This window comes from Trichophyton rubrum (genome assembly GCF_000151425.1).
Source record: "Trichophyton rubrum CBS 118892 genomic scaffold supercont2.6, whole genome shotgun sequence".
Classification (NCBI taxonomy): domain Eukaryota; kingdom Fungi; phylum Ascomycota; class Eurotiomycetes; order Onygenales; family Arthrodermataceae; genus Trichophyton; species Trichophyton rubrum.
The window spans coordinates 735387-758650 of record NW_003456423.1 but is presented as its reverse complement, the minus strand read 5'-3'; the positions used below and the strand labels follow the sequence as shown (position 1 = coordinate 758650).

The 23264-nt window shown below is 48.2% G+C and overlaps 11 protein-coding genes and 1 non-coding gene across 17 annotated transcripts; 6 read left to right on the top strand and 6 right to left on the bottom strand.

Annotated features, from left to right (window-relative positions):
* Positions 1-1100: 1100 nt before the first annotated feature.
* On the top strand, positions 1101-2152 carry TERG_05690 (uncharacterized protein; the record flags this gene model as incomplete). 6 transcript variants are annotated; one of them, XM_003233769.1, is made up of 5 exons in its annotated part: positions 1101-1133; positions 1322-1428; positions 1524-1836; positions 1917-2029; positions 2098-2152. In XM_003233769.1, 5 exons carry the CDS (start codon positions 1101-1103, stop codon positions 2150-2152), a joined length of 621 nt encoding a protein of 206 aa, XP_003233817.1. The 6 variants fall into 6 exon arrangements, with proteins under 6 accessions (XP_003233817.1, XP_047604463.1, XP_047606667.1 ...); XM_047748481.1 differs by having other exon boundaries at positions 1917-2123; XM_047750018.1 differs by lacking the exon at positions 1101-1133 and having other exon boundaries at positions 1382-1428.
* A 516-nt stretch (positions 2153-2668) lies between these two features.
* On the bottom strand, positions 2669-3117 carry TERG_05689 (uncharacterized protein; the record flags this gene model as incomplete). The annotated part of the gene is made up of 3 exons (XM_003233768.1): positions 2669-2830; positions 2912-2980; positions 3070-3117. The coding sequence occupies 3 exons, from the start codon at positions 3115-3117 to the stop codon at positions 2669-2671; spliced, it is 279 nt and encodes a 92-aa protein (XP_003233816.1).
* Positions 3118-3323: 206 nt separating this feature from the next.
* TERG_12324 (uncharacterized protein) lies at positions 3324-3737 on the bottom strand (the record flags this gene model as incomplete). Its single annotated transcript, XM_047751296.1, has 1 exon — positions 3324-3737. The coding sequence occupies one exon, from the start codon at positions 3735-3737 to the stop codon at positions 3324-3326; it is 414 nt and encodes a 137-aa protein (XP_047606666.1).
* Positions 3738-3877: 140 nt separating this feature from the next.
* Positions 3878-3984, top strand: TERG_10546. The gene has a single exon. It is a non-coding gene; the product is annotated as a tRNA-Met (tRNA).
* Positions 3985-5695: 1711 nt separating this feature from the next.
* TERG_05688 (uncharacterized protein) lies at positions 5696-7081 on the top strand (the record flags this gene model as incomplete). Its single annotated transcript, XM_047748480.1, has 2 exons — positions 5696-6946; positions 7001-7081. The coding sequence occupies 2 exons, from the start codon at positions 5696-5698 to the stop codon at positions 7079-7081; spliced, it is 1332 nt and encodes a 443-aa protein (XP_047604462.1).
* A 341-nt stretch (positions 7082-7422) lies between these two features.
* TERG_05687 (uncharacterized protein) lies at positions 7423-8262 on the bottom strand (the record flags this gene model as incomplete). The annotated part of the gene is made up of 1 exon (XM_003233766.1): positions 7423-8262. The coding sequence occupies one exon, from the start codon at positions 8260-8262 to the stop codon at positions 7423-7425; it is 840 nt and encodes a 279-aa protein (XP_003233814.1).
* Positions 8263-8603: 341 nt separating this feature from the next.
* Positions 8604-10573, top strand: TERG_05686 (uncharacterized protein; the record flags this gene model as incomplete). The annotated part of the gene is made up of 2 exons (XM_003233765.1): positions 8604-9490; positions 9562-10573. 2 exons carry the CDS (start codon positions 8604-8606, stop codon positions 10571-10573), a joined length of 1899 nt encoding a protein of 632 aa, XP_003233813.1.
* Positions 10574-11075: 502 nt separating this feature from the next.
* On the bottom strand, positions 11076-12200 carry TERG_05685 (uncharacterized protein; the record flags this gene model as incomplete). Its single annotated transcript, XM_047748479.1, has 5 exons — positions 11076-11486; positions 11558-11716; positions 11797-11843; positions 12024-12057; positions 12129-12200. 5 exons carry the CDS (start codon positions 12198-12200, stop codon positions 11076-11078), a joined length of 723 nt encoding a protein of 240 aa, XP_047604461.1.
* Positions 12201-12948: 748 nt separating this feature from the next.
* TERG_05684 (uncharacterized protein) lies at positions 12949-14791 on the bottom strand (the record flags this gene model as incomplete). Its single annotated transcript, XM_003233763.2, has 1 exon — positions 12949-14791. Exon 1 carries the CDS (start codon positions 14497-14499, stop codon positions 12949-12951), a length of 1551 nt encoding a protein of 516 aa, XP_003233811.1. The 5' UTR covers positions 14500-14791.
* A 791-nt stretch (positions 14792-15582) lies between these two features.
* Positions 15583-18615, top strand: TERG_05683 (uncharacterized protein; the record flags this gene model as incomplete). The annotated part of the gene is made up of 1 exon (XM_003233762.1): positions 15583-18615. One exon carries the CDS (start codon positions 15583-15585, stop codon positions 18613-18615), a length of 3033 nt encoding a protein of 1010 aa, XP_003233810.1.
* Positions 18616-18834: 219 nt separating this feature from the next.
* TERG_05682 (uncharacterized protein) lies at positions 18835-19965 on the bottom strand (the record flags this gene model as incomplete). Its single annotated transcript, XM_003233761.1, has 1 exon — positions 18835-19965. The coding sequence occupies one exon, from the start codon at positions 19963-19965 to the stop codon at positions 18835-18837; it is 1131 nt and encodes a 376-aa protein (XP_003233809.1).
* Positions 19966-20252: 287 nt separating this feature from the next.
* TERG_05681 (uncharacterized protein) lies at positions 20253-21848 on the top strand (the record flags this gene model as incomplete). Its single annotated transcript, XM_003233760.1, has 4 exons — positions 20253-20733; positions 20808-21498; positions 21568-21630; positions 21716-21848. The coding sequence occupies 4 exons, from the start codon at positions 20253-20255 to the stop codon at positions 21846-21848; spliced, it is 1368 nt and encodes a 455-aa protein (XP_003233808.1).
* Positions 21849-23264: the final 1416 nt, after the last annotated feature.

Below are 23264 nucleotides of genomic sequence, written 5' to 3'. Positions count from 1 at the left end.
GGCCTGTGATCGAGCTCAAGTCATCAGTTTATACGGGGGCCATCCTTCCTCGTCTTGTCTTGGAAACGGTGCTCAGCCATTCTTCCTGCTTACTCCGTATGCCTGAGGAAGATCTTGCCAGCTCACATATGCCTAGATAGAACCCGAAGCAAGCTCTCTCCCTCTCCCACCCCCACGGCCGCTTGAGCTCTCCAGCGCCGGCCGCTGTTGGGCCTGTCCAGGCGTTTGTTGTTAAGTGTATAAACTTGATACCAGTCTGGGCTGGCGACGACGCCATCGAAGCCTGCCACAAAGCATTGACCACTACTTAGTTGGCTATCCGTCTCGTATCTCTTTGTGGCGCTCTGGCGATCCTGCAGGCATGAACAGTCGTCTTCGAGACGAAGGCTCAACGCCCCGTCAAGTCCGTTGTGCTGGCTCAAACCTGCTGGCTGTCTAGTACCCCGTACGGTCTTTTCCTTCGCCATCACTGCCAACAGTCTGTCTCCCAACGACCTGTGCTTCGTCTCTCATCTCTACCGCCGCGGTCGTCGTCAATTGTAGGTCGTCACTTTGTCGCGGTCGTAAATATTCCGAGCGGGCATGACGATGTCCCCTAGATAGTTAGCTTCTTAGGGCTCGAGCCCTTATCAATCAAAAAAAAAAAAAAAAAAAAAAAAAAAAAAAAAAAAAAAGGTTCGAGGCCCTCGCGGCGACCTCTGCGGGCTGTCGCATATCCAGCAACAGCGACAGCCAGAAGAGAAGGGATTATCTTACTTTGCTTGGTGACGGAGTTCTACCCTGTCTGTTTGACCCGGTGTATCGGCCAGTGCTAATAGGGTGGAAATAGCTATATTGCGTCAAGCCAGGTATGTGAGATCGTTGACTCGCTGCTGCGCCGCAATCATAGAGCTGTCGCAATAACGAAAGCGACCAGCGCCTCTACTCCGCTATTTTGCCCCTCCAAGGAGTGCACCTTTTTTTCTTTTCCTTCCTTGAGCGACTTGCTAATGCGTTACAGTTGTATTTATATAGAAGAGACTCGCGCATAGTTGTACGGAGTATATACACAGGAGATCAGTCTGTCAATAGATAACTAGTCCAGGGATCAGCCAGCCACGATGGTCGAGAAAGTCTACGTCACATACAACCAGGTACGGAATGAGAGAGTCCCTGCTCGGAATACCTTCTGTCTACCTCTTTTCAGATAAATGAGAGACGAAAAGCGAGCCAGCTTTTAATCTCTTCCTTCCTCCCGTTGTCATACCCTCGCTAGGAGCCAGCACACACGATACAAGCATACAACCGAGACAAGGCTTAGTATGTGTCTGACAATATATAGGTGCATAAACTGTGCCAGGCCTCTGCAGGCCGCATCCTCGAGGAATTCCGTCCAAACCTCATGATCGCCATCGGTGGAGGAGGATATGTCCCCGCAAGAATGCTAAGGTACGGAAGCAATATGAGTTAGCCGAGACCCATGGAACGCATCTTTTTTTTTTTGGTTTCCTTTTCAGTATCTAACAGGGGGGTGTGCAATATAGATCGTTCCTCAAAAAAAAGGATTCCCCAAATATTCCTATCCAGGCCATTGGACTTTCGCTGTACGAAGATCTAGGTAAAGGAGACCCCGAGGAGGTCCCCGGCACAAAAGTCACACGCACGCAATGGCTGGATCTCAGCTCGCTGGAGATGGCCAATCTGATCGGAAAGAATGTTCTCATCGTTGACGAAGTTGACGATACCCGCACCACTCTGGAGTATGCCGTTCGCGAACTCGAGAAGGACGTTGAGCATGCGCAGAAGCAGCTTGGGCGGCAAGGAGAGAAGACTACATTCTCCATCTTTGTCCTACATGTAAGCATCCATTTATACGTCATCATTCGTAAAAAGATGGAAGACCTAAACAGGACTAACTCAACCCCCTCGCTGTGTAGAACAAGGACAAGCCAAAGAAGGGCCAACTCCCACCAGAAATGCTTGCCGAGAACCGATATCTTGCTGCCGTGACGAGCGGAGATGTTTGGATCTGCTACCCATGGGAAGCCACGTTAGTTCCCCCTCCCCTCCTATTGATATATCTATGCTTGTTCCGGGATACTTACCCTTGCATTTTAGTGATATCGACGAGCATGATCGACTAGCCAAAGAGAACCCTCTCATAGCTACATAAATGACCAAAAAGCAAACCATCTAGATTTTGTTTTGTCATACGTTACATGGTTGTCACTTCTCTCTCATTGTTTCTATTTGTTCATCTGGGTTGGACCATAGCCTTTCCTACCAATCGAGCATTTTCTTTCGTCTTATGTGAACGATAGACGCCTTCATGACATCGCCGAAAGGGCGGTCAGATTATACCCTATCCATACCACCGAGGATATGTAATTCAACTAACGCAGTAATAAGGACCTCGACCTCCCCTTAATGCTTATCTATCAGCCTAAGGAAAAAAAGGTAGTCATGTAAATTATAATTATAGTATATATCTACCCACCTAAGCGCCACTAGTTAACAATTTTCATGAAAAAAAAGGTCCCATGTCCGCAAAAATTAAGGAAGCAACCCATATAAATACAAATTTATCTAAGACGCAGATAGTTCCCCCTCATGTCTCCCCTCCATGACCGTCATGAATCCACCCACTTCATTCCAAGCATTTCACTAATATTTCGTCTGCTACCAAAGTTTAATCTATATCAACGTTCATTGCCCTTAGTTCGGTGGTTGCTTGATTTATTTCTTCTTGTAGGGATTTATATGCGTCTGGAACGTCGTTGAATGTGAATACTCCCCAGCCGAGCCTGAAGAGAAGATAGGAACCTAGGACCATAAGGAAGTATGTCGGGAGCTTTGTAGAGAGATTGGAATAGATTAGCCAGTGCATCCTCTGCCATTCAATTGGTTGGGCTGTTTTCAGGGGGAAACGTACATGTGGGATGATTTCCTCTTGGATGGTTTGGTTCAGAGGTAGCAGGCCTAGGTAGAGGGCTAGGTAGAGCTAACAGTTTAAATGGGGGTCAGCGTAAGGTCCTTTTTCATTCTCGAATGCCTATAATACAGTCAAGATAGACATGCTGCCCAACTTACCGACGTGACGAGCAATGCAACGGAAAGGGTCTGCTGTGCGCGTGTCATTGCTGCGGCTGTAAGGAATGACGGTCTGGGGGTACTAGCGAGGATATGTAGCAGCTTTCGCCCAAGTATCTAGCCGGAAGCAACGATTGAATGAAGCTCTGCTCTATAGTACCAAAGAAAGGTGGCATGCAATTCTTCCCCTGCTATGGCTCTTTTCCGCCGTGCAACAGGGGTGCCGCAAATCTGTCACGTGATACATTTACACGTCACATGTTTCGATTGTATGAAGTCAAGATGGAGAAGAAGTTGGATAATAATTTTGAGATTGAAAAGTAATCTATAGCTTTCGAGGTTAGATACTTGATGTGGTCTAATAGAATTGGATCCGAACGGTAGCTATTGGATAATTGATTTCTGGTCCGGAATGAATATCCAGCTAAACACATGTCTGGTTTCGCGTTTAATCCCTTGAGGCATAGACGTACCCCTTGGGAATGGAAGGCCTCAATTCCCGTGAATGTATATAGCTTCTGAGGATGTCGAGACTGGCATACTTGACTCAAGCAGCTCGCGGGATTGTACTTGATCTTTCGAAGCAGAGATTGCAACAACCCCGCGCTGTACGGAGTACTGGGTATAGCTATCAGGCGCATAACAATGCTGCATGCATGCTGTGCCATCGACCTCTTGAAGAGCCGGCTGCCCCCATGTCATATTTGTTTCGCAGCCTGTCATTGTGCGCCCCACTAGGGTATATGTATGTAGCGAAATATCCATAGCAATGTAGGCTTGTTTCCCCCGACTCTGAGCCAAGAAAAATGCCTTCGTGGTGTAGCGGCTATCACGCCAGTCTCATATTCAAATATGACTCAGGAGCTCAACTCGCTGGGATATCTGGAAATGCCAGTTCGATTCTGGCCGAGGGCAACCCAGGTCAACTCTCGCGCCAGTGCTTTAGGCGTTCACTTTTTTGGCTCCCCCAAACCACATCACCATATTCCGGCTCATCTCCCAAAGTAGTATCCGCTTGTAATTTACCATTTGTAAGCGGTATATCTCATCCGTCCTCTTCGTGACTGCTTTCAGCCCCGAGTCGCTGCTGTGGCCGTTGGATGTCGTCTCAGGCAGCAGCCGAGAAAAGCCCTAGAAAAGACCAGCGTCTCGGGTTACATAAGCAGCCACCACCCCTGACGGCGGCTGAGCTCGCTGAGCTCGAGCCTTGAATATCTAGAAAGTCGCAACATCTCGCATTCTCGCCAGGCACCAACGAGCTCAACCGGAGAGCAGGCGCTTAAGAGTTGGATCCTTTTTGGTCACCTGCTCGACTTCTGCCTGATGCTTGTCCGTTTGCCTAATGCCACCCTGGCCACTGCTCACCAATAGATACACTTGGAATAGAGGAGCTTATATAGAAGAACCCCACTGGGAGGCACCCGTCTGCTAGTGCTTTTATTTAACCAACTCTCGATTTTGGAACCCTGGATTAAATAGCTATTCTTAGCCGCTTGCGAGGTTTTTCACTGTATCCACATGACTGAGAAGCTGTCATCTTAGAGCATTGAAGCCTTGAATCATCCTGGGAGGCGGCTAGAGTCCCTTGTCAAACTCCGGCCCGTCGTCGTTGCGTATTGGCCATTCCTTAAGCGGCCCATCTTAGGTCGCCGTTATTGATATAACTAGGCATCCACGCGAAGAAGCTGAGCTCTCATGGATGAGAACATGGAGAACACCGCTGGGCCACCGGTAAACCCGGCGCAGGAAGCAGGGTCAGATTTAGATAAATACCCTCCCAAGTCTGCGCAGAAGATGGATGACCAAACTCCAAAATCACCTGTTGCAGCACCTACTAAGGATCTACCCAAGTTGCCTCAAGAAGAAGAAGAGAATATGATTCGCTCTCTGCGCACGAAATTCAAGGGAGGAGACGCCGGAGAACTACACAACCTCTTAAGCTCTCTAGAACTAGCAGACAAGGAGCGGAGAAGCGGCAGCCCAAGCCTTGATGGGCTAGAGGCAGTGCTATCTCAAATCGATATGTTATGGAGGAGTAACTCTACTTACATGGCAGAGGTTGCAGAGATGCTAGCAGACGCAAGCCGGGATGGTAAGTTTCCTTGTTAAGATTAGAGACCGTTTATATATACTGACGGTATCTAGCAAAATGGAGACCCTATTTCGGCCAAAGTGGAATCTTGGACTACTTCCTTCGAATTATATCCACCGAAGAGGTTGAAGAGAACACCCTGTTACATTCACTAAGATTTGTTGGTAACTCATGCGCAGACACAGGTAAATATCTAGCATTGCCCCTTCTCCCCAACAGTTCAAGGCTAACACTGCCAATCACAGATGAAAATAGAGCGAGAGTGCTAGAGATGAATTATACCCTACCAATAATACAATGGATCACTCATTTAAGTTTAGTTCATGTTGCTATACCAGTTATCTACAATATTTGCATCGACTATGGTACGTGAGTTACTATCTAATTTCTTCCTATTTCCCAGCTAACAATTTTTAAGTCCCTGCACAAGCCCAAGTCGCCCAAAATGGGATTTCAATCGTCCTGCTAAAGCTCCTAGAAACCGGGAAACTCAAGGGCAGCGCATTATTAGGGGTCACTTACGAGCTGCTGGAAATGGCGAGTGAGCAAAGTATGTCATGCCTTATGTCCTATATGTCGAGGCCACGACTGATCACACTAGGCCAATCTATTGATACCGCTCCCGACGACTTGCTGCCTCTTATAATACATGCTGTATCGAACTCCGAGTCTCACGGAGAGGGATACGGTTGCTTATTGAACGCCCTTAATGGATACCTCCAGAAGGATAAGTTCCAGCAACTTAGCATTATAAATGGACATGTCGAAGAACTCCTTTCAATTTTTCTGGATACCTTTAAAGGCGAAGATTCCTTTATGGGACCCCTGCGGCTCAAACTCAATCATTCTCTGGCCGATATCTCCGCTCTTGCCGCATATCCAAAGTATTACCCTTTGCGTTGCTCAGTAACTGGGACCCTGATTTCATGGCTAAGCAGTGAAAAGGATGACCTCAAAATATGTGGTTGCATCATCCTTGGTAACGTTGCTCGAGACGATGAAGTCTGCAAATCAATGCTACATGACTTTAAGGTTCACTTGCCATTGATCTCTACGCTACAGCGTGAGGACTCGAAGGCGACTGTTCTCCACTGCTCTCTAGGATTTTTGAAAAATTTAGCAATAGCTGGAGACAACCGTGAATGCCTTGGAGAGGCTGGTGTTATCAAAGCTGTCTCTCGACTCTGGGCAATCGACACGTTGCCTCATGCACAGCTTATGGCAGCAAGCTTGACTCGTCAAACAATACTAACGTCAGTCACCAATATAACCCGTTTGTTGGAACCGATTTCCTCGGACTCCGACTCACCTGCCAGCCGCCGTACTTATCTCTCTCTGCTCCTTGCTTTGTTTAGTAAGACAGACTCTTCTCCTATAAAGACAGAGATCGGACGTACTATAGCAGCTATTTGTCGTACGCTCATGCGACTCAAGGAAAATTCTGAACTACCACCTGGAACTGAGGAGTTGGTTACTCGGTTATTTGACTTGCATAAGGATGTTGCACGCCCTATTGGTATCATGATAACTCAAACGGAGTGGCCCATTGTTCAGAGCGAAGGCTGGTTTGCTCTTGCTTTAATAGCATCCCATCCAGCCGGCTCTCAGGCTGTAATCGATTGCCTTGAGAGCATGTGTGTTATCCAAAGTCTATGTGATACTATACACACCCCGATTTCACGCCCAGAACCCGGAGAGCCAGCCAAGGATAAGACCGATCGTTTGAAGAAGACGAAGGATAGGGAAAATGCCCTGTTCTTACTTCATGGCTTAATGAGGAATAATGTGAGTTTTTCTTCCTTGATTGCCACTCATGGATGAGCTAACATACATGGATAGGCTGCATCTGAACTCCCGGAATCTCTTCGTGACATGTTTGAGGATCTGCTGCGTGAGGCAGGTCATGAACCTCCCAAATGATGATATAATCAATGTTTTAATAGTTTTGGAAAGCTCCTGATATGATACAGCTTTACGATATTATGTTACCGTACACTTCATTCAACGTTCGTCAAGAACCACAGCCATAGAATTTACAAACTGTTGTTGAAGATTCTGTTGCTCTATCCAGAAATTCATATTGGAGCCTTTTTCTACTTTGATTCATTATCTTAGCGTGTCTAATCTATTTACACGGATATCTAGTGGGTATGATAGGTCCTTTTTGAAGAACTTCTAGTTATAACAGTATACAAGAATCTCATAGCCATGAACACGCGCAGCATCCGGCACTGGAATGCGTGTTTTACCTAGGCTTTGTCTTAATTTTTCTTGCGCTTTTCTTTTAATCTCTTCTCTGTTTTCATGAACTCTCTTATCCCAACAGGAATGTCAGCAAACAATGCATCCGCATCCGCCTCGGTGGAAATATCAACATTCCAACTAGCTTGGCTCCCACCGCCATCGTCATCCATGCTTGTACTTGCACTGTCAACTTCGCTTCGTGGGCTTTGCCTCATATCAGGTAACGGGTGTTTTTTCTTCTTTGAACCTCTGCGAGGAGTGTCTCGTTTCTTCGCTTCATTTATTCTCTGTGCCCAAGCCTCGACGTCATCTCGATAATCATCCCAAACGCAATGCACACATCCACTCATGCAACAATTATCGGGTTCTTCTGGCCGTGGCGGTATGGGTACCCCATTGATCGTACGCCAGGTCGACTTGGGAGCAGTAGTAGGATTATAGCGTGTCGAGGAATAGCCTGGTCCGGCGAGTCGAGTTCCAAAAACTATTCCAAATTTTTCCTGCGGTGTTTGTTCACTTTTCGGTTCTGATTGTGTTGTTTCGGCTACAGCAGCAGTAGCACCATGAGATTGAGGAGTTCGGCTGGGGTTTAACGGTTGTGACGGAGAGTTAAGAAGCTCGGAGTAAAAGCCCTTCAATGGGTGTATCTGATCCGCTATTTCCCCACCAGAACTTCCTTGGTTCTTCGCATTTGTATGTTGATACCGTGTGGTTGCTTGTTGGGTCGGCTTATAAGTCTTCGAAGGTGGAATTGCCCTGAATTGAGAACCTCCAGCTGATAGTATTAGGAGGCAGCGGGAACATATAGCTGCTCCAAATGGAATCCTTCCCCCCTCAGAGAGGAATAGAGAGCCCATCTTTTCCTTTGAATGGTTGTCGTTGGCTTGGAAGTTGTACGGCAAAAGAGAGACCTTCTCGGTGTTATTCAACCCAGCGGTGGGATGCGGCTGCAAACAGTGCAAACAGTGCAAACAGTGCAAACAGCTATTCTCATCGCGTCTCTTTTTGTTTATGCCGAGGAAGCTCGAAAGCAGAAGCAAATGCAAGCTTAACGAGCTTCTAGACAGGCAAGACAATTGCAGACAGCACCTCTTCTTCTACTTCTGATATTCTATCTCGAACTAATATCTGGAAGTACCGTATATGCGATTGCTCCTTTTATCTTGGTAGCTGACCAGATGCAAACGCGCGCGCCCGAATGCTACCCTCCCCCTCGAAACGGCGCAAGTCCAACTCTTCCATCCCAATACCTGTTGGCGCGTCAAATACTACAAGGAGAGATGGCCGTGGGCGTACTAGCCCTTCGCGATCACCGAGCCGCCAGTCATTCCAAGCGCCTACTCGATCGAGCCTCGCACGATACCATCCGGACGTTTTGTCGAAGGTCATAGAACGGTCAGCATCTGAGAAAGCGCAAAGGTCTTCCGGTCAGGAGTTCAGCTCTTTTGGGGAACACATTGATAGCTCGCCGCAAATATCTGGTAGCATACCCTTACGACCACATGCGGGTGCATCTCATACGGAGCCAGAGGAGGATGACGGATTGCCCCGGCTTAACAGCACGATATCAAGGCCTGGTTCTAGGCGAAGGTCATTTGGGGAACAACCATTTCCCGGGGAGATATCTAGAGTTAAGGCGCCAGATACACTTGGAGAGAATAGAGGATCTGCATCAAATTCCTCCACGGGCAGCCATGACGCTGGCCAAGGGCTATCTCTTTCTCCTCCTGAAGCAGACCCTCCTCCAAGAGGGACAATTACGCACTTCAATGGCAGTCCAAGCCAGCGTTCAAACATGAAAAGGAAACAGCAGCTTAAGAAAGAGGGATTATATCCTATTTTCAAGAACAAAAACACTAAAGCTACCGATCCCAAGCGGAGCGCTGCCGAGTCACGGCCAGGCATTGGTATTGAATCTGATAAAGACCTTCCAAAGGAAATTTGGGAAAAGAAGAAAGTCAGGGACTCTCTTAGGGAGCAATTGAAAAGGTTAAAGGAAGAAGTTGAGCTCCTGGAAGAGGAGACTGGCCAATTAGAGATTACCGAGCACGAATCTTTGGACGAAAGCTCTCTTAGACGATTGATGTATGTTTCGGACCCACAGCTATGTATATTGCCATATCAAGTTTCCCGTTATACTAATTCTTACTACGTAGTGGTCTTCTCCTGTCTAAAAATCCATCTTGTGCACCTCCTCCCCCTAAACCGCCTGCACCTCCGCCGTTGTCTTCAATGCTTTCATATCTGCTCCCTTTCACAGCCCAGCAGTCAATACCACTGTCGGAACCTGAACCACCACCCTCACCGCTTCCTGAGAACCCCTATGCCATGAAACAGCCGGAGAATTCAATCCCGTATCTTACTGTTTTCGCGCCTCTTACCCTCAAAACAGAAACAGTAACTTCTACTGTGAGAAGCCCATCACGAGCTCTGGGAGTATCCTCAGATATAGTGCAGACATACCACTTCACCCTTCAACCACCAGGCAGTTTTCCAGCATCACTTTACCAGGTTCCTCTCACCCTTAAAACCGATCCTGGAAAACAATCCGTGCTTTCTATCGCCATTTCCAAGACCGCTTCTAAGCTCCCTGGGCCATTAGAAGGCTGGATCGCTTCTCGGCTGTCAAACTCCTTATTAGATCACGATGTATCCGGTTTATGTTGGGGTATATGCCGGTACTGGGAGGCTGCAATATCACGATCGAAATTCTGGGTGAAACTGCAGGCCCTATCCGAGAAGCTCAAAGAAAACCCCGGATATCTGGAACAAGCGAAGAAAGCTTATAGGAAACAAGGAGAAGCAGATATATCTAGAAGCGCCACACCTGATATGGATGGGCATCAATATGCTATCAAAGACTTAATACAGCATTTCGAAAGAACAAGCTACTGCTTCTCTACTTCAACAGGACCTAATAAGCTGGAGTTGCTTGTATCCTGCCCTTTGACCCTTGATCTATGGACTAGCGAGCCTCAACTGGAACCAAGTATTTGCATATCTGGCTCCTCGTTGAAGAGTACTGCAGCCAGCAAAATCGAAAAGGAGGCGAAGCGTGTATTCCAAGGGATGATTAAACGTGCGAACAATGGCGATGTTGATGTTGATATAGGGTCGCTGGTCAAGGCTGTTGAAGCTGTAATTGTTATTCTATTCGGGCTTGTTTGAGATTATTCACAACTGAATATAGGGCCGTGCTTGAAGTTATAGAATTGAAGCGAGCAAGTGTTTAATAATGAGACAGTCCAATTCTCTACTTGGAGCCACTGCACCACAACATCACATTTTATACACGGCGCATGTCCGTCTACGTCGGTTGAAGTAAAAACCTTATAAGAATTAGTTTCCAGTTCTACATCATGGCCACATACAAACAAGCCCATCCGGCCAAACCACGAATTGCCGGCATGACTCCACCGGCTGCTAACTCTCCCCATTTTTTTATACCTTTCAGTGAAGAAAGGCGGTCCGAACATGTAATAAATTACCTCCTGGACAAGGAATTGGACCCCGGATAATTTGGTCATATGATATCGCATTATTCATGACACAGGAGGCTGAGAATGGGGGATTATAAAAATGGAAGAGCGCAAAGAAGACTTGAAAACATAATAAAGGGGGGTAACACCGTAAGAACTTCCATTTATTTATGTCTTTTATTTCTGGTATTTTATTTCTTTGCAGCAGCGGCCTCCTCAGCCTTGGCCTTTGCGCGCTTCGCTCTGACACCAACAAGTCTGGCGTCACTTCGGGCAATTCTCATTTTGCGGTATGCGTTCTCTTCTCCCTGTGGTAGATCGGACTTCTTGATCTCAGAAATGGCGTTCTCACGAGCAGCATTGGTGACGGGGAGAATGGAGTTGATGCTCTTAGCGAGACCCTCCTTGGCGGCCTTGATCTCTTCGGCAGAGGAGTCGAGCTTCTTGAACTGACCGCTCTTGCGGGGGAAGAGGATCAAACGGGCCTTGTATGCCTTTAGGCGGGCGACATTGACGGAGAGGGATTCAGCGGAGACATTGCCACGGCGGTGGTCAACGGTGATACCGATGGTTGAAGCAAGCTTGCGTGGGATACCAGCCTCCTGTAGAATGGATTAGATATGATATTCTTACTTGTTGATTGCGGCAAAATGTGGGGAGAAAATAGACGGACCTTCAACTCTTGGAGGGAGAAACCACGGCCAGCTCTGACGCGGCTGTTGTACTTAATGGTGGGACATCGGACAATTGGGCGGAGCTTGTCGACTGGGCGAGGAGCAAGGGCGGCAGCCTTCGCGAGACGAGCCTCACGACGTCTGTGTTTCCGGCCAGGCTGAATAGGGAGGTTTGTTAGTTGGCCGGCCCGGTTCATCTCATTCTATAACCCGCAATTCATTGTCGTATATATCATACCTGGTCGAAATGTACTCTGACACGTCGGTCCCAGTCCTTGTGGAAGTCTGTTCAAAACAGCATGAATTAGAAATGGTGTTGCAATATCGTCCAGTCGCTTTCCCAGTCGTCTGCATAATGCCGCCTCTTCCTCAAAACACTTATTTGTCACGCCCTTTTCATCCATTTGATTTTCTCCCTTCTCTCTTCATCACAGCTCGTACTCATTCAGAGGGACGGTAACTCACGGTTCTTTGGGATAACCTGGTTGTGCTTGATCGCCTATATTCGAAATATCGCCTGGTCAGCTTCCACCATCTACCATCTCAAATTGCGACTTTCACTCCTCCTACGTCGCGGCCCGCGCACAGCACACGCAGCATATCAACGTCCAAAACAAAGGAAGCAAAGAGAGGACGTACCATTGTGTCGGCCGGTGATCAAGTTGTCGAGAGCCCGTTGTTGAATTGTCGATGGTCGTGTCTCGACTTTGGTGGAAAAAGTCGAAGTTCTTCTTTCTTCAACTTTTGGTGGAAACTTTTTTGGTGTGGTGATGCTTATGTCAGCCGCACTCGCTTATGCTGAGTCAGCCAATTAGCCCTAGCTCCGCCTAATCAGGCTAAAGCCGCGGCATCTTGATATCTACTTGATTTGAAGCAGCTACAAGCAAATAATAATAACAATAATTGTAACTAGGAGTTAAAATAAAGGATTCACGGACGGCAAGGAAGTATAATGGTGTTTCGACGATGATTGAAGCTATGTTACATCGTTTGTGGCCAGAGTAAACGCCCAATAGTAGAGAAATCTCCGTTTTACACGGTTCAATGGCAGAAATACAGAAGTCGTCTTCGCCCTTTGGAAGAAGCCATAGTAGTTGCTGGAAGAGAGGCTCATTCCAGATAGTAAAGAAAAATAAAAACAAAAAAGCCACTGACCACTAAAGAAAAGCAAAGAAATAAGAAATAACTCCAAGATCACCAAACTTCGTTATCTGAGGTTGTCATTGCAGAGGTCATATTGATTAGGTCATTATTAGCAATAAGCTGATATCGTCAAGGAGGCCGCAGGCATTCATCAAAAGAGAAACTGAAACGAAACTGAACTCGAGGCTTAGTCATAAGTACGGGGGAGGAAAGAAAAATTTTTTTGAGCTGCATAGGAGAAAGCAGGCTAGACGGCAACATTTAGATGGAGAGGACTTGACCCTCTCGCCTTCTTGGGGGAGACAGGTTTGCTCTGCGAATTGCTGCTCTTGCGCTTCATGTGGTCAGAAGGACGCTCAAGACCAGCCTTTTTCACATGACCGAATAATTTTGTCTGCAACATGGCACTGGATTTGCCTAAGTTGGTAGGGATGGAAGGCTCCTCCTGGCTAGTTCCTGGATAGCGACGAAGCATGCTGGTGGCTAGAGAGCTAGCTTGGGATGCTGGCACGTCTTCGTCGGTGACCGCTTCGATGTCGGACGCGGACAAAGTACTATCACGGTCACGGCGGCCTTCATCTTCCTCGTCTAGGCGGCCGGATACAGGTGTTGGGGATATCCTAGACTCTCGCATCTTTTTGTTCACAGGAGTGAAGAAACGGGGCTGGGTGGACTCAGACATTCTGGCGTGGGATATGGGGGTCAGGGAAGACATCGAATGTGCACCACGGGTGTGGCCGTGGTTGTTTCTATGGCCTCGAGGCTTTGGCTGTAAAGGGGTCTGGGTGCGTGAGCTGTCTCCGTGCAGGACTTGGTCTGCTGCCAGGAGAGTAGCCAGCAAGTCCTGACTGCCGAGTTTACCATTGAATGAGCGTGAGTTCTCTAGAAGAGCATGGTGTGGTGGCTGTGCGGCCGCTTTGCGTTGTGGTGTATGTATATCAGCACGGGGGCTTGATGGGAGAGACGCGCCATCCATCATCATGGTGAAGTGTTCGCGGTTGTCCCGAATACGCTTCTTCAACCGGCCGTTTTCCTCCAATAGCATCTCGTACTGGTCTGACTTTTCCTCGATGATCTGCTTTGCCCGATGAAGTCTGCGGTCCAGTGTGGCATTCATTTGCTCTAGGTCTTGGATCCTAGCTCTGGCACCAGAAAGTTCATGGTTCTGAAAGTTGCGTGCTGATTCCTGCTGTGCAATGCCTCGACGAACGCGGTACTCATCACTCTGTAGGATCTCGACTTCGCGTTTGGCGAGTTGTTGCTCTACCTCTGCGCGCTTGACTGCCTCGTTGCTAGTGAGGGAGAGGAGACTGTTTTGCAGCTTGAAGTGAGCTGCTGACATCCGGAAGTCCTGGGCAACGACAAGCAGCTCGTTCGCTATCTTTCGAAGCGCGGGCTCGTCAGCGTCGTTGATCTCGCTCACTGTAGGTAGACGTTCTGATATGCCGTACGCATCACACAGCGACTGGTTGACAGTGGACGGGGGAGACGCAAGAAAAGGATGCGACTGAGAGCGCGCGCGTTGGGCTGGCGTAGACACGTTTGCCGGCGCCTGGACGGATGGAGGAGGCGTCATACTAGGAGACGACTGCCCGGCTGCTGATGAAGGTAATGTGGGCTTCTCAGAGTCGACGCGGTCGGGTTGCGACTGAATTTGGGTAGCCTGTGAGTCTGGCGCAGGACTGCTGCTGCTGCTCAGTTCTGGGGTCGGCGTACTCGGAACCGCTATCTCGACAGCCGGGGAGAGAGATGGTCTAGTCTGACCGTCTCTGGCCGCTGTATCACGCTGTTTGTCCATGGTTCTGGTAGTGACAGCTCTGGTTGCGCTGGCGTTCCAAGGGTGGTGAAGCTTAGGTGCTTGCGCGACAAGACCGCAGCGAGGAGTGCCAGGTAGCGTCCGCTCTATAGTGAATATATCTCGGTCGTCAAACGCCTTGTACACGCGTCGGCAGTGAATAGCAGGCCTGATCGGCCTCTGGAAGCTGGCGATGGAAGATGAAGTCGATGCTGTCGGTGTTTCCCTTCGTCTTCGTCTTTGCGCCTTTCGTTGGTTGTTTTGGTGGAAAAGAAAGTCGAAGGCTGGGGCAACCGTCACGTGATGTGCATTTTTGGCCGCTGGACGGGCAAAGGCGAAGGCGAAGACGGCGAGGTAGAGGCAGATGACATGTATAAAGTAGGAGATCAGGTAGACGCAGGCGAAGAAGACTACGGGGTAAGGCAGACGGTAGGCGATTGCATGGGATTTCATAAGAAAAGTGGTGTTCACGTCAGGCAGTCGAGGCCCTGTCGGGGCTGTCTATGAGCTCCTTTTGACCGCCGTTGAGGATTAATATAAGAATTATATGTATAGACGGCTAGAAGAATACCGGCATTCACCTGTGCATTACATTTCACTGCTTTTTCCCTCCATTTCTGCCGTTGTCTCTGCTGCGGTATCAATTTCTACTTCCTCGACCTCGCACAGATCATCTTCAGCCAACGGCGGGATCAGATATCAAAACAGAGAAAATATGATAGAGGTAACTAAAGAGTCCAGGCTAGCTAGTGTGGATAACTAAGTAATAGATAACAAATATGCAAGAAGAAAAGAAAAAAAGGGGGTTCAACGTCTGTCTAGTTGGCTAGTTAGTTAACTGCTCAGCAGGAATACTTAAAAGATCACTGCCGAACCAACCCATGCTCGGCTTGATCACCCCTTGGAGCTTCAACTTCCAGCCGTCCAACTCCATGTCCTGCACTAATACCACCAGAGCGAAGACGAATACTGCTAGAGCGTCTCCCACCAGCTATTCGACCAGAGACAGGGACCGTTGACAGCCGTTCCATGGTTTGGTCCTAGCTCTGAGGCTACTTTGCTACTTGTATACACAGACAGCTTACTATGGACAACAAACCTACCGCGAGCGGTCGTCCGCGGCTCTCACGACTTCCTCTGCCCACGGCGACGCCCTCCCGGTCCTTAAGGCCGTCTCCGTCGAGAGACAGGCTGCAGGCAGACGCAGGTCTCAAGATATCGAGGCTTCGGCGGCCATCCGAGGACATTTTTAACAGGCCTTACTCCCCGGCTTGCTCGAGTGAATCGGACCCCCTAGACGGACACCATGAGAACTCGAACTCGACTTCGACCGCTACCACTCCTTTACGCCCTCAATCGTTCAGCAAACCGTTCCACTTGAACGAGTCACTTCTCGACCCAGCAGACACTAGACAGGGCCGTAGTCCCTCGCGCAATAGCTCCAGACCCTCCTTATCAGATCGGACCATCGAAACACTTGCTCAGATCCCCGGATCACCCTCGCCTGGTAGAAGAAAGTCTGGCTTCATTGGCGAGGCTAGAAGACCCCCTTCGAGGCAGTCCTTGAATGGAACACCTTCATCTCCTGCCCCTTCGGCAAGGGGGGCGAGGTTTCCTAGATCTCCCTCTGCGGCTGGGACGTCACGCGAGCGTCCCGTGGCCCAGAGGTCAGTTAGCATGTATATAAAATCCCCAGCTGCGTCAATAAGAAATGGGATGCTCAGGACAAGCGAGGAAGATTTCGAGGAGACTGAGTCAACTAGCTCGCTGCCACCTCGTAAACCAATTGTTCCCACTGCGAAGGCTGCAGCTACTCGCCAACCGCCAAAGAGTCAGAGTATGATATCACGAAAACCGAGAACGATGCCGTCTCTAAGCCAGGTCTTCGGAGAAGCCCCAGATTCAGAGCCTACTGGCATCATTGAACCTCTTTCTATCCCCAAGACGAGGAAACCACCATCCACCATATCTTCAAACTTCACCTCACCTACATCTACAACCTCGAAACAATCACCGAGGACTTCTATCACATCCGACGGATACTCGGCTACTGATATACCACCTAAAGAACCAGAGCCAAAGAAAACTGCCAAGTCATCCAGTGCCCTCCGAGAGAGCATCGCCAAGGCAAAGGCCGCTCGGAAAGCGGCACAGCAGCAACAGCTACAGCAAGCACGTGAATCGTCACTTAAATCCCCAGATACCATTGAAGAAGATAGCCTGAAGGATCCCTTTAACCAGCTGCCTGGTATGGAACCTACCGGAGCCGCCTTACAGAGTAGAACAGCTTCGGCCAGGAAGTCAGGACTTCTGAACATATCTGCCATGGGACTGACTGCTATCCCCGATGAAGTCATGACCATGTATACCTTTGATCCAAATAGCAACGACGTCTGGTACGAAAATGTCGACCTGGTGAAGTTTATGGCAGCGGACAACGAGTTGACCTCACTCCCGGATGAAGCTTTCCCTGATGTGGACCTGGCTGAGTTCAACGCGGACGAACCTGGCCCGAATGCTCAATTCGGCGGTCTAGAGCACATCGACTTGCACGGAAACAAACTATCTAGTCTACCCATGGGACTTAGAAGGTTACAGCGGCTTCGTAGCTTGAACCTATCGAAGAACAGGCTGGATTGCATGGATGCTCTCGACGTTGTCTTTAGCATAGGGAGTCTGACAGAACTGAAGCTTGCAGAGAACAATTTGTCCGGCATGCTGACTTCGGATATCGGACGTCTCGTCAAGTTGGAAGTTCTAGATCTTCATGGGAACTGTCTTACTGGGCTTCCTGATTCTATTGCTGACCTAACAGCGCTGCGAATCTTAAATGTCTCCGAGAACAGGCTTCCTTCTCTCCCATTGATGGCGATGAAGGATCTTCCCCTGACGGAACTCAATGTTTGGAAGAACAGACTGGATGGTCACTTCTTTCCAAAGGCCTTTAAGCGTCATGATACCTTGCAGGTCTTGAACATTGCAACAAATAACCTAGATGAGCTATCTGCTGAAGATACCATTGAGTTGCCCAACTTGCAACAGCTGTTTGTAGAACAGAATTGTTTGAAGGTTTTCCCTAACATATCATCGTGGAAGTCCTTGTTGACCGTAATCGCCTCGGAGAATCGCCTATCCGCTTTGCCAGAGGGACTGGCCGATCTGGAGAATATAAAACATCTAGATTTTACTACCAATGATATCAGGTTAATCGATGATATTATCGGTTCCATGGAGAGTCTTGTTACTCTCCGGATATCTAATAATCCTCTCCGCGAGAAGAAATTCCTCAGCATGGATACCGATGACCTGAAGCGAGAACTTAACAGCCGACGTGAAGTCAAGGAACCATCTCAGGATGAGGAAGAAGGTTCTGTGCAAACAGAGTTCACACTCGCACCAGAGAGCCCTACGGCCACCATAACTCATGCATGGAGAGTCAAGCAACGCGGTGTCCTTGACCGTTCTTCGACAAACCTCTCAGATCTAGAGCCATTGGACATCGAACCCTTGATCGCCAAATCCGATATCCGATGTCTCTACCTCCAACGTAACCACCTGGAGAAATTCCCAGTACCGGCTCTCTCCTTGGTAGCTCACTCCTTAATCGACCTTGATCTATCTAATAACCCTATCGGCCGCACAGAGCTCAGTACACCCTTATCCCTTCCATATCTGCAAAATTTAACACTCTCCTCTTCAGCATTGACATCCCTGGAACCTCTTATAGCTAATCTCTCGGCTCCTTCGCTCTCGTTCCTCGACGTCTCAATAAATCGTCTCAAGGGGCCCGTGCCAGTAATGCGCGCCACATACCCTAACCTAGTCACTTTCCTTGCCTCAGAGAATGCATTTGACAGCCTTTCTTACGAAGCTGTTGAAGGCCTGCAAGTGCTTGACGTAGCCAACAATGATATCGATGCCTTGCCCCCGAGAGCTGGTCTTCTGGGAGTTGATGATGTTCCCCCGGGAAAAAATGCATTGCGCCGCTTCGAGGTTGCTGGAAACAAATTCAGGGTTCCTAGGTGGCAGGTTGTTTCCAAGGGAACTGAAGCGATACTTGACCACTTAAAGAATCGAATCAGTGAAGCGGAGATGAAAGAATGGAAGGCTAGCGCGTGAATGAGATGTTTGGTGGCTTTTGTTCTTTCTTTTACGAACGGGGCAGATCGTCAGAGGGGGATAGATTCTACATATTGTACATTATTCTTTTCTCTTCGGGTGAGGTACGCTTTGAACCAATTTAGTTGATTTATGTACGCTTCTAGCGACAAGGTATATCAAATATATCACTGAGGAATCTTCTATAATCTTATTACTCAAACGCATACAAGATCTATATTATTTTCCATTAGCAACATCAGGCTTCCCCAACTCGTTAAGAACCTTCAGCCAAACTGTGGCCCATTTTGAGAATTTATCCTCGGTTTCAGCTTGTCCGTCTGTATTGGTGTTAACTCCAATTTCGGGGTACCACGGCTTCTTAACTATCTCAACTGTGGAAATGGCACCACTCTTTAATTTGCTTGTGTAAGAAGCCACAGCTTGGATGTCATGTTCGTATAGAGATCCAGCGGCCTCATCGACAAGGTCCGGGATCTGTTTGAGATTGTCCATAAGTTTATCAAGATTAGAAGCGTACTTTGGGAGGATGGGGTACTGCCTCAGTGGTTTTAACCTCTGTGTTGTTACGGCCGTGTATAGCTTAGCAATTGGAGTAAGTAAACGAAGAAGATCTTTCTTCTCCCCGGATAGCATCGCAACCATCTCTTCTCGATCTTCTTCGTCGTCTTCATCCTTTTCTTCTTTAGTTTCATCGGCAAGGTCATCAACTAGCCCCCAATCATCATCGTCGGATTCCTCTGGATTCCACTCTTCCAACTCTTTGATACCATCACGTACAAGCTCCAAGAACTCATTCGCCTTCTGAATCACCACCCCAACAACCCCGTCTGTAGAAGCAGCCACAAGCTGGTCGCATACTTTCCAGACTCTTCCCGCAGAAGTTGTCACTGCAACTCTATCCTCGTCAGCCAGGCTTTTTCCATTCTCCACAGCAATCTTCTTGATATCATTAATCAGTGCAATGTATTCTCTCAGGGCCGATTTCACCAATGTGTTAATTTCCGCATGGAATGTTTTGGTATAATGTTCTGGATGGAGGAGAAAAGCAGCTGTGACCAGCGAAGGAAGAGCTGAATCATTGATTTGTGCAAGGACCGAAGTAATTGCAGACGGAGTAAAGGGAGTATTAATCGCGAAGAGAGAGATCTTCCCGGTATTCGATTTGAGGGTCTGGGCGGCAGCTGAGAGTAACGGAAGCGGGAGGTTCTTATTATTGTCGATTTCTTCGGCGCTGCGGGGTGTTGCGCTTGAGGTTGACGCAGCGGATAGCGAGAGAGATGAGATGAACTGTGTAGAAAGCCCCAGCGTCGATTCTAAAATAACCAGTAGCTTCTTGTCGCCTGCCATGATGACTTGCCTTCTTCCTATATTTCTCCGGGCTACCACGATTTGTATTGATATCAGCCTAAGGTGCGTTTAATCAAATTTATTTTTATGTTACTGCGGGAATGCTTTAAGTTCACTCTATATTACATAAGCACTGATAAGCGATAAGAGGGGCAAAATAATATTCCGATGTTATTTTTCTTTTTCAAGTTTTTATAAAATCAACATCCAAACGACGACGACATAATTCTCTAGCTGTTGGAGGTATTCCAGAAGTATGGTCTAAATATTTCCTTTCAAGGGTAATAATGGCTCCAAAGAAACCTCCTCGAGCTACTAAAGCTGCCTCTCCTGCATCGGAGAATCTTCCCGAAAGGACGTTCATCATCGACAATGGGGGGTATAGCTTGAAAGCTGGATATGGCTCGACCTCCAGCTCCGATCCCCTGGCCTCATGCGTGGTCGTCCCAAATGCACTTGCAAAAACACGAGATAATCAGATATATACCGGCTTAGAGCTCGAAACCCACATATCAGACTGGAATGAGGTCAACTTTCGCCGTCCGGTCGAGAAGGGATACTTGGTCAATTGGGAAGCCCAACGGGAGATTTGGGAACATACGTTTTTTGATGAGAAGACGGCTCGTAGACCGGATATACAATGTTCGGATTTCCTTGGGACAACCTTGATTCTAACTGAGGCTCCAAACGCCTTGAGCAGTTTGCAAAAGAATATGGACGAGATGATAATGGAGGAATGGGGGTTTGGCGGGTATGTACGATACCTTGGTATGTACCGTCAGTGCTATATGAGAGCAATATTATGGGAGTTTCTATACTTACGAACGGTCCTGCCTGCACAGCTCCCTGTCTCAATGCTTGGAATGATGTCCGATCCCTCTTTGGAGACCTGCCTAGCCAGGATACGAATTCACCAAACCTTCCAGTTGAGTGCATGTTAGTTGTCGACTCGGGTTATTCTCAGACGACTGTAACTCCCGTGTACCAAGGGCGCCCAATTCAACGAGCGATAAGGAGACTTGAACTTGGTGGGAAGCATCTTACAAATTATCTAAAAGAATTGGTTTCAATTCGACAATATAATATGTTGGATGAAACGCATATTGTCAACAGCGTTAAAGAAGCAGTTTGCTACGTCAGTCAGGATTTTAACACGGATATGGAAAAGACGTGGAAAGGACGAAAAGGGGGCCCCACTGACATAGTAGTTGATTATGTGCTACCGGACCCAAATGCACATAAAAAGGGGTTTATGCGACCGCACGATAGCCTATTGGCTGCTGAGAAAAGGAAAGGACTCATTACCGGAGTTAATCCATCCGCAGCGGAGGACGTGCTTGTTCTAGGAAATGAGCGGTTTACGGTGCCGGAGATACTATTCAGCCCCCGGGATATTGGGCTCCAACAGCCGGGGATTCCTGACATGATAATGCAATGCTTGTCTGTTATTCCCACAGGCCTTCACCCCTCATTCCTGGCAAATATCTTTGTTGTTGGAGGAAATGCATTGATCCCAGGGTTTATAGAACGATTGTAAGTTTCTATGTATTGAGAAAAGGGGGATACCCTGGAATGCCAGGTTGCTAATGCACTTAATTCTAGGGAAACCGGCGTCCGGCATCTTGCACCGACGGAGTGTCTCGTTCGCGTGAAGGCTGGCCCAGAGTAAGCAAGCCCCTTAGCCTTTTTTTCCCTGCTCTTGTGGTCGTGTTTAATATTTCTAGAATCCAGTGGCTGATGTTTCGAGAAGTCCCATCCGTTCGACCTGGCTAGGGGCAAGTAGGCTAGCGGCCAACCAAGAAACCATGAAAGAAATTGCGATTACTCGGCAACAATACCAGGAGTACGGTTCATCCTGGGCCTGGAAAAAGTTTACTGGATGAATATGTGACCAAAGGTATATTACCTGGAGTATTAGATTAACATCTTCGAAGCCTATCCCCAGTCTCTGATTTTACGACTTTCATGCGATTGACCACCATCGGCAGCAGCCCAGGATATATGAACCGTCCAAACGCCATTTAGTCAAGCTTCTGTTTTCCGGGTTTATTGGACAAACTACTCAAATTCTGTCCCTGTTACATCATAACCTGGTAGATAACAGATCTCGTGCGCCGGCCCGGTGTGGGTAACAACGATAGGGGACCGCGCACTGCTACGAATTTATGGCTGTTGCCTCCACAGGACACACGCGATGCCAATTAGCATGGTTTCGCCCTATTTTAGCTGGTGGATATGGAACTCTCCGCACTGTTATCGCAGGTCATGCTGGAAATTTTCCGATCCAACCTCTTTAGTCTATCCAACCCCAGTCTAGCTACTGATAAGGAACTGGCGCCAGTCCGTCGATTATCCACCTCCTCGATGCTGTGAATTGTGGCTGCTCTAGCACGATATCTCCATGCATGTGACTGGAGGAATGCCGGTCCTCAGCAAACATACACAGGACATATTCCGTAACCACAATATCATTAGCCAAAACTTGTTGGCCATTCGCTACCATGGTTCAGCCAGGAAGGGGTATTGTCTGATAGGTGTTCCTGAGACGCCGTTACTGACCCCTTGTTAGACATGGAGCTGTATTTCCACCACACTGGTATGCAGCCAACAGCAGCTGAAGTACATATAACAACTAGTCCAACCTTCAACATCTTACATAAAAATAACTTCGACGCTCTCAATTTAGTCCAGGGTTGCGACATGCCCATTCGGTGTTCAGGGGCAAGTCGTGTCGCAAAAGAATTATTTCTAGGGCGGCATGCTCCATACGAAGCCCAGCTTTGTTATCTGAATTTTCACCTGGCGCAAAACTACACTCAGCTCACGCCGCCCTTGGTTTATTTGCAACCCGGCCGTGAATACATGCCAGACGCACTCCGTTCACAGTCCAGGAGATGTGTCGTGCATATTATATAGTACGTGATCTACCTGGTGCCTTTCACCAGTGTGGATCTTTTATCCCTCACAAAGCGTACCAAGTAAGGGCCTAACAAAAGGTACGGAACGCTGCATCCATCCAGACATGCTCGATCGTCGCTCGTTGCTCCATCGCACTGCCCCATGCATAGCGATCGATTGGCAGCGGCCCCAGCTGACAGGGGTTGACAGGCCTCCGCCATACAGATACAGACAAGGCTCCTTTTTGCATTCAACGGAGAGACAACGACCAACCAACCACCGAGTGGCGCCTTGGGATTCCATAAATAAACGAACTTTGATGCAGTCGAGTCAAGGCAGTTGGAGACTAGCGAGCCTCACCCTCCTTGGGGCCCCCTCCTACGGTTCGTTTTGTCAGCCTA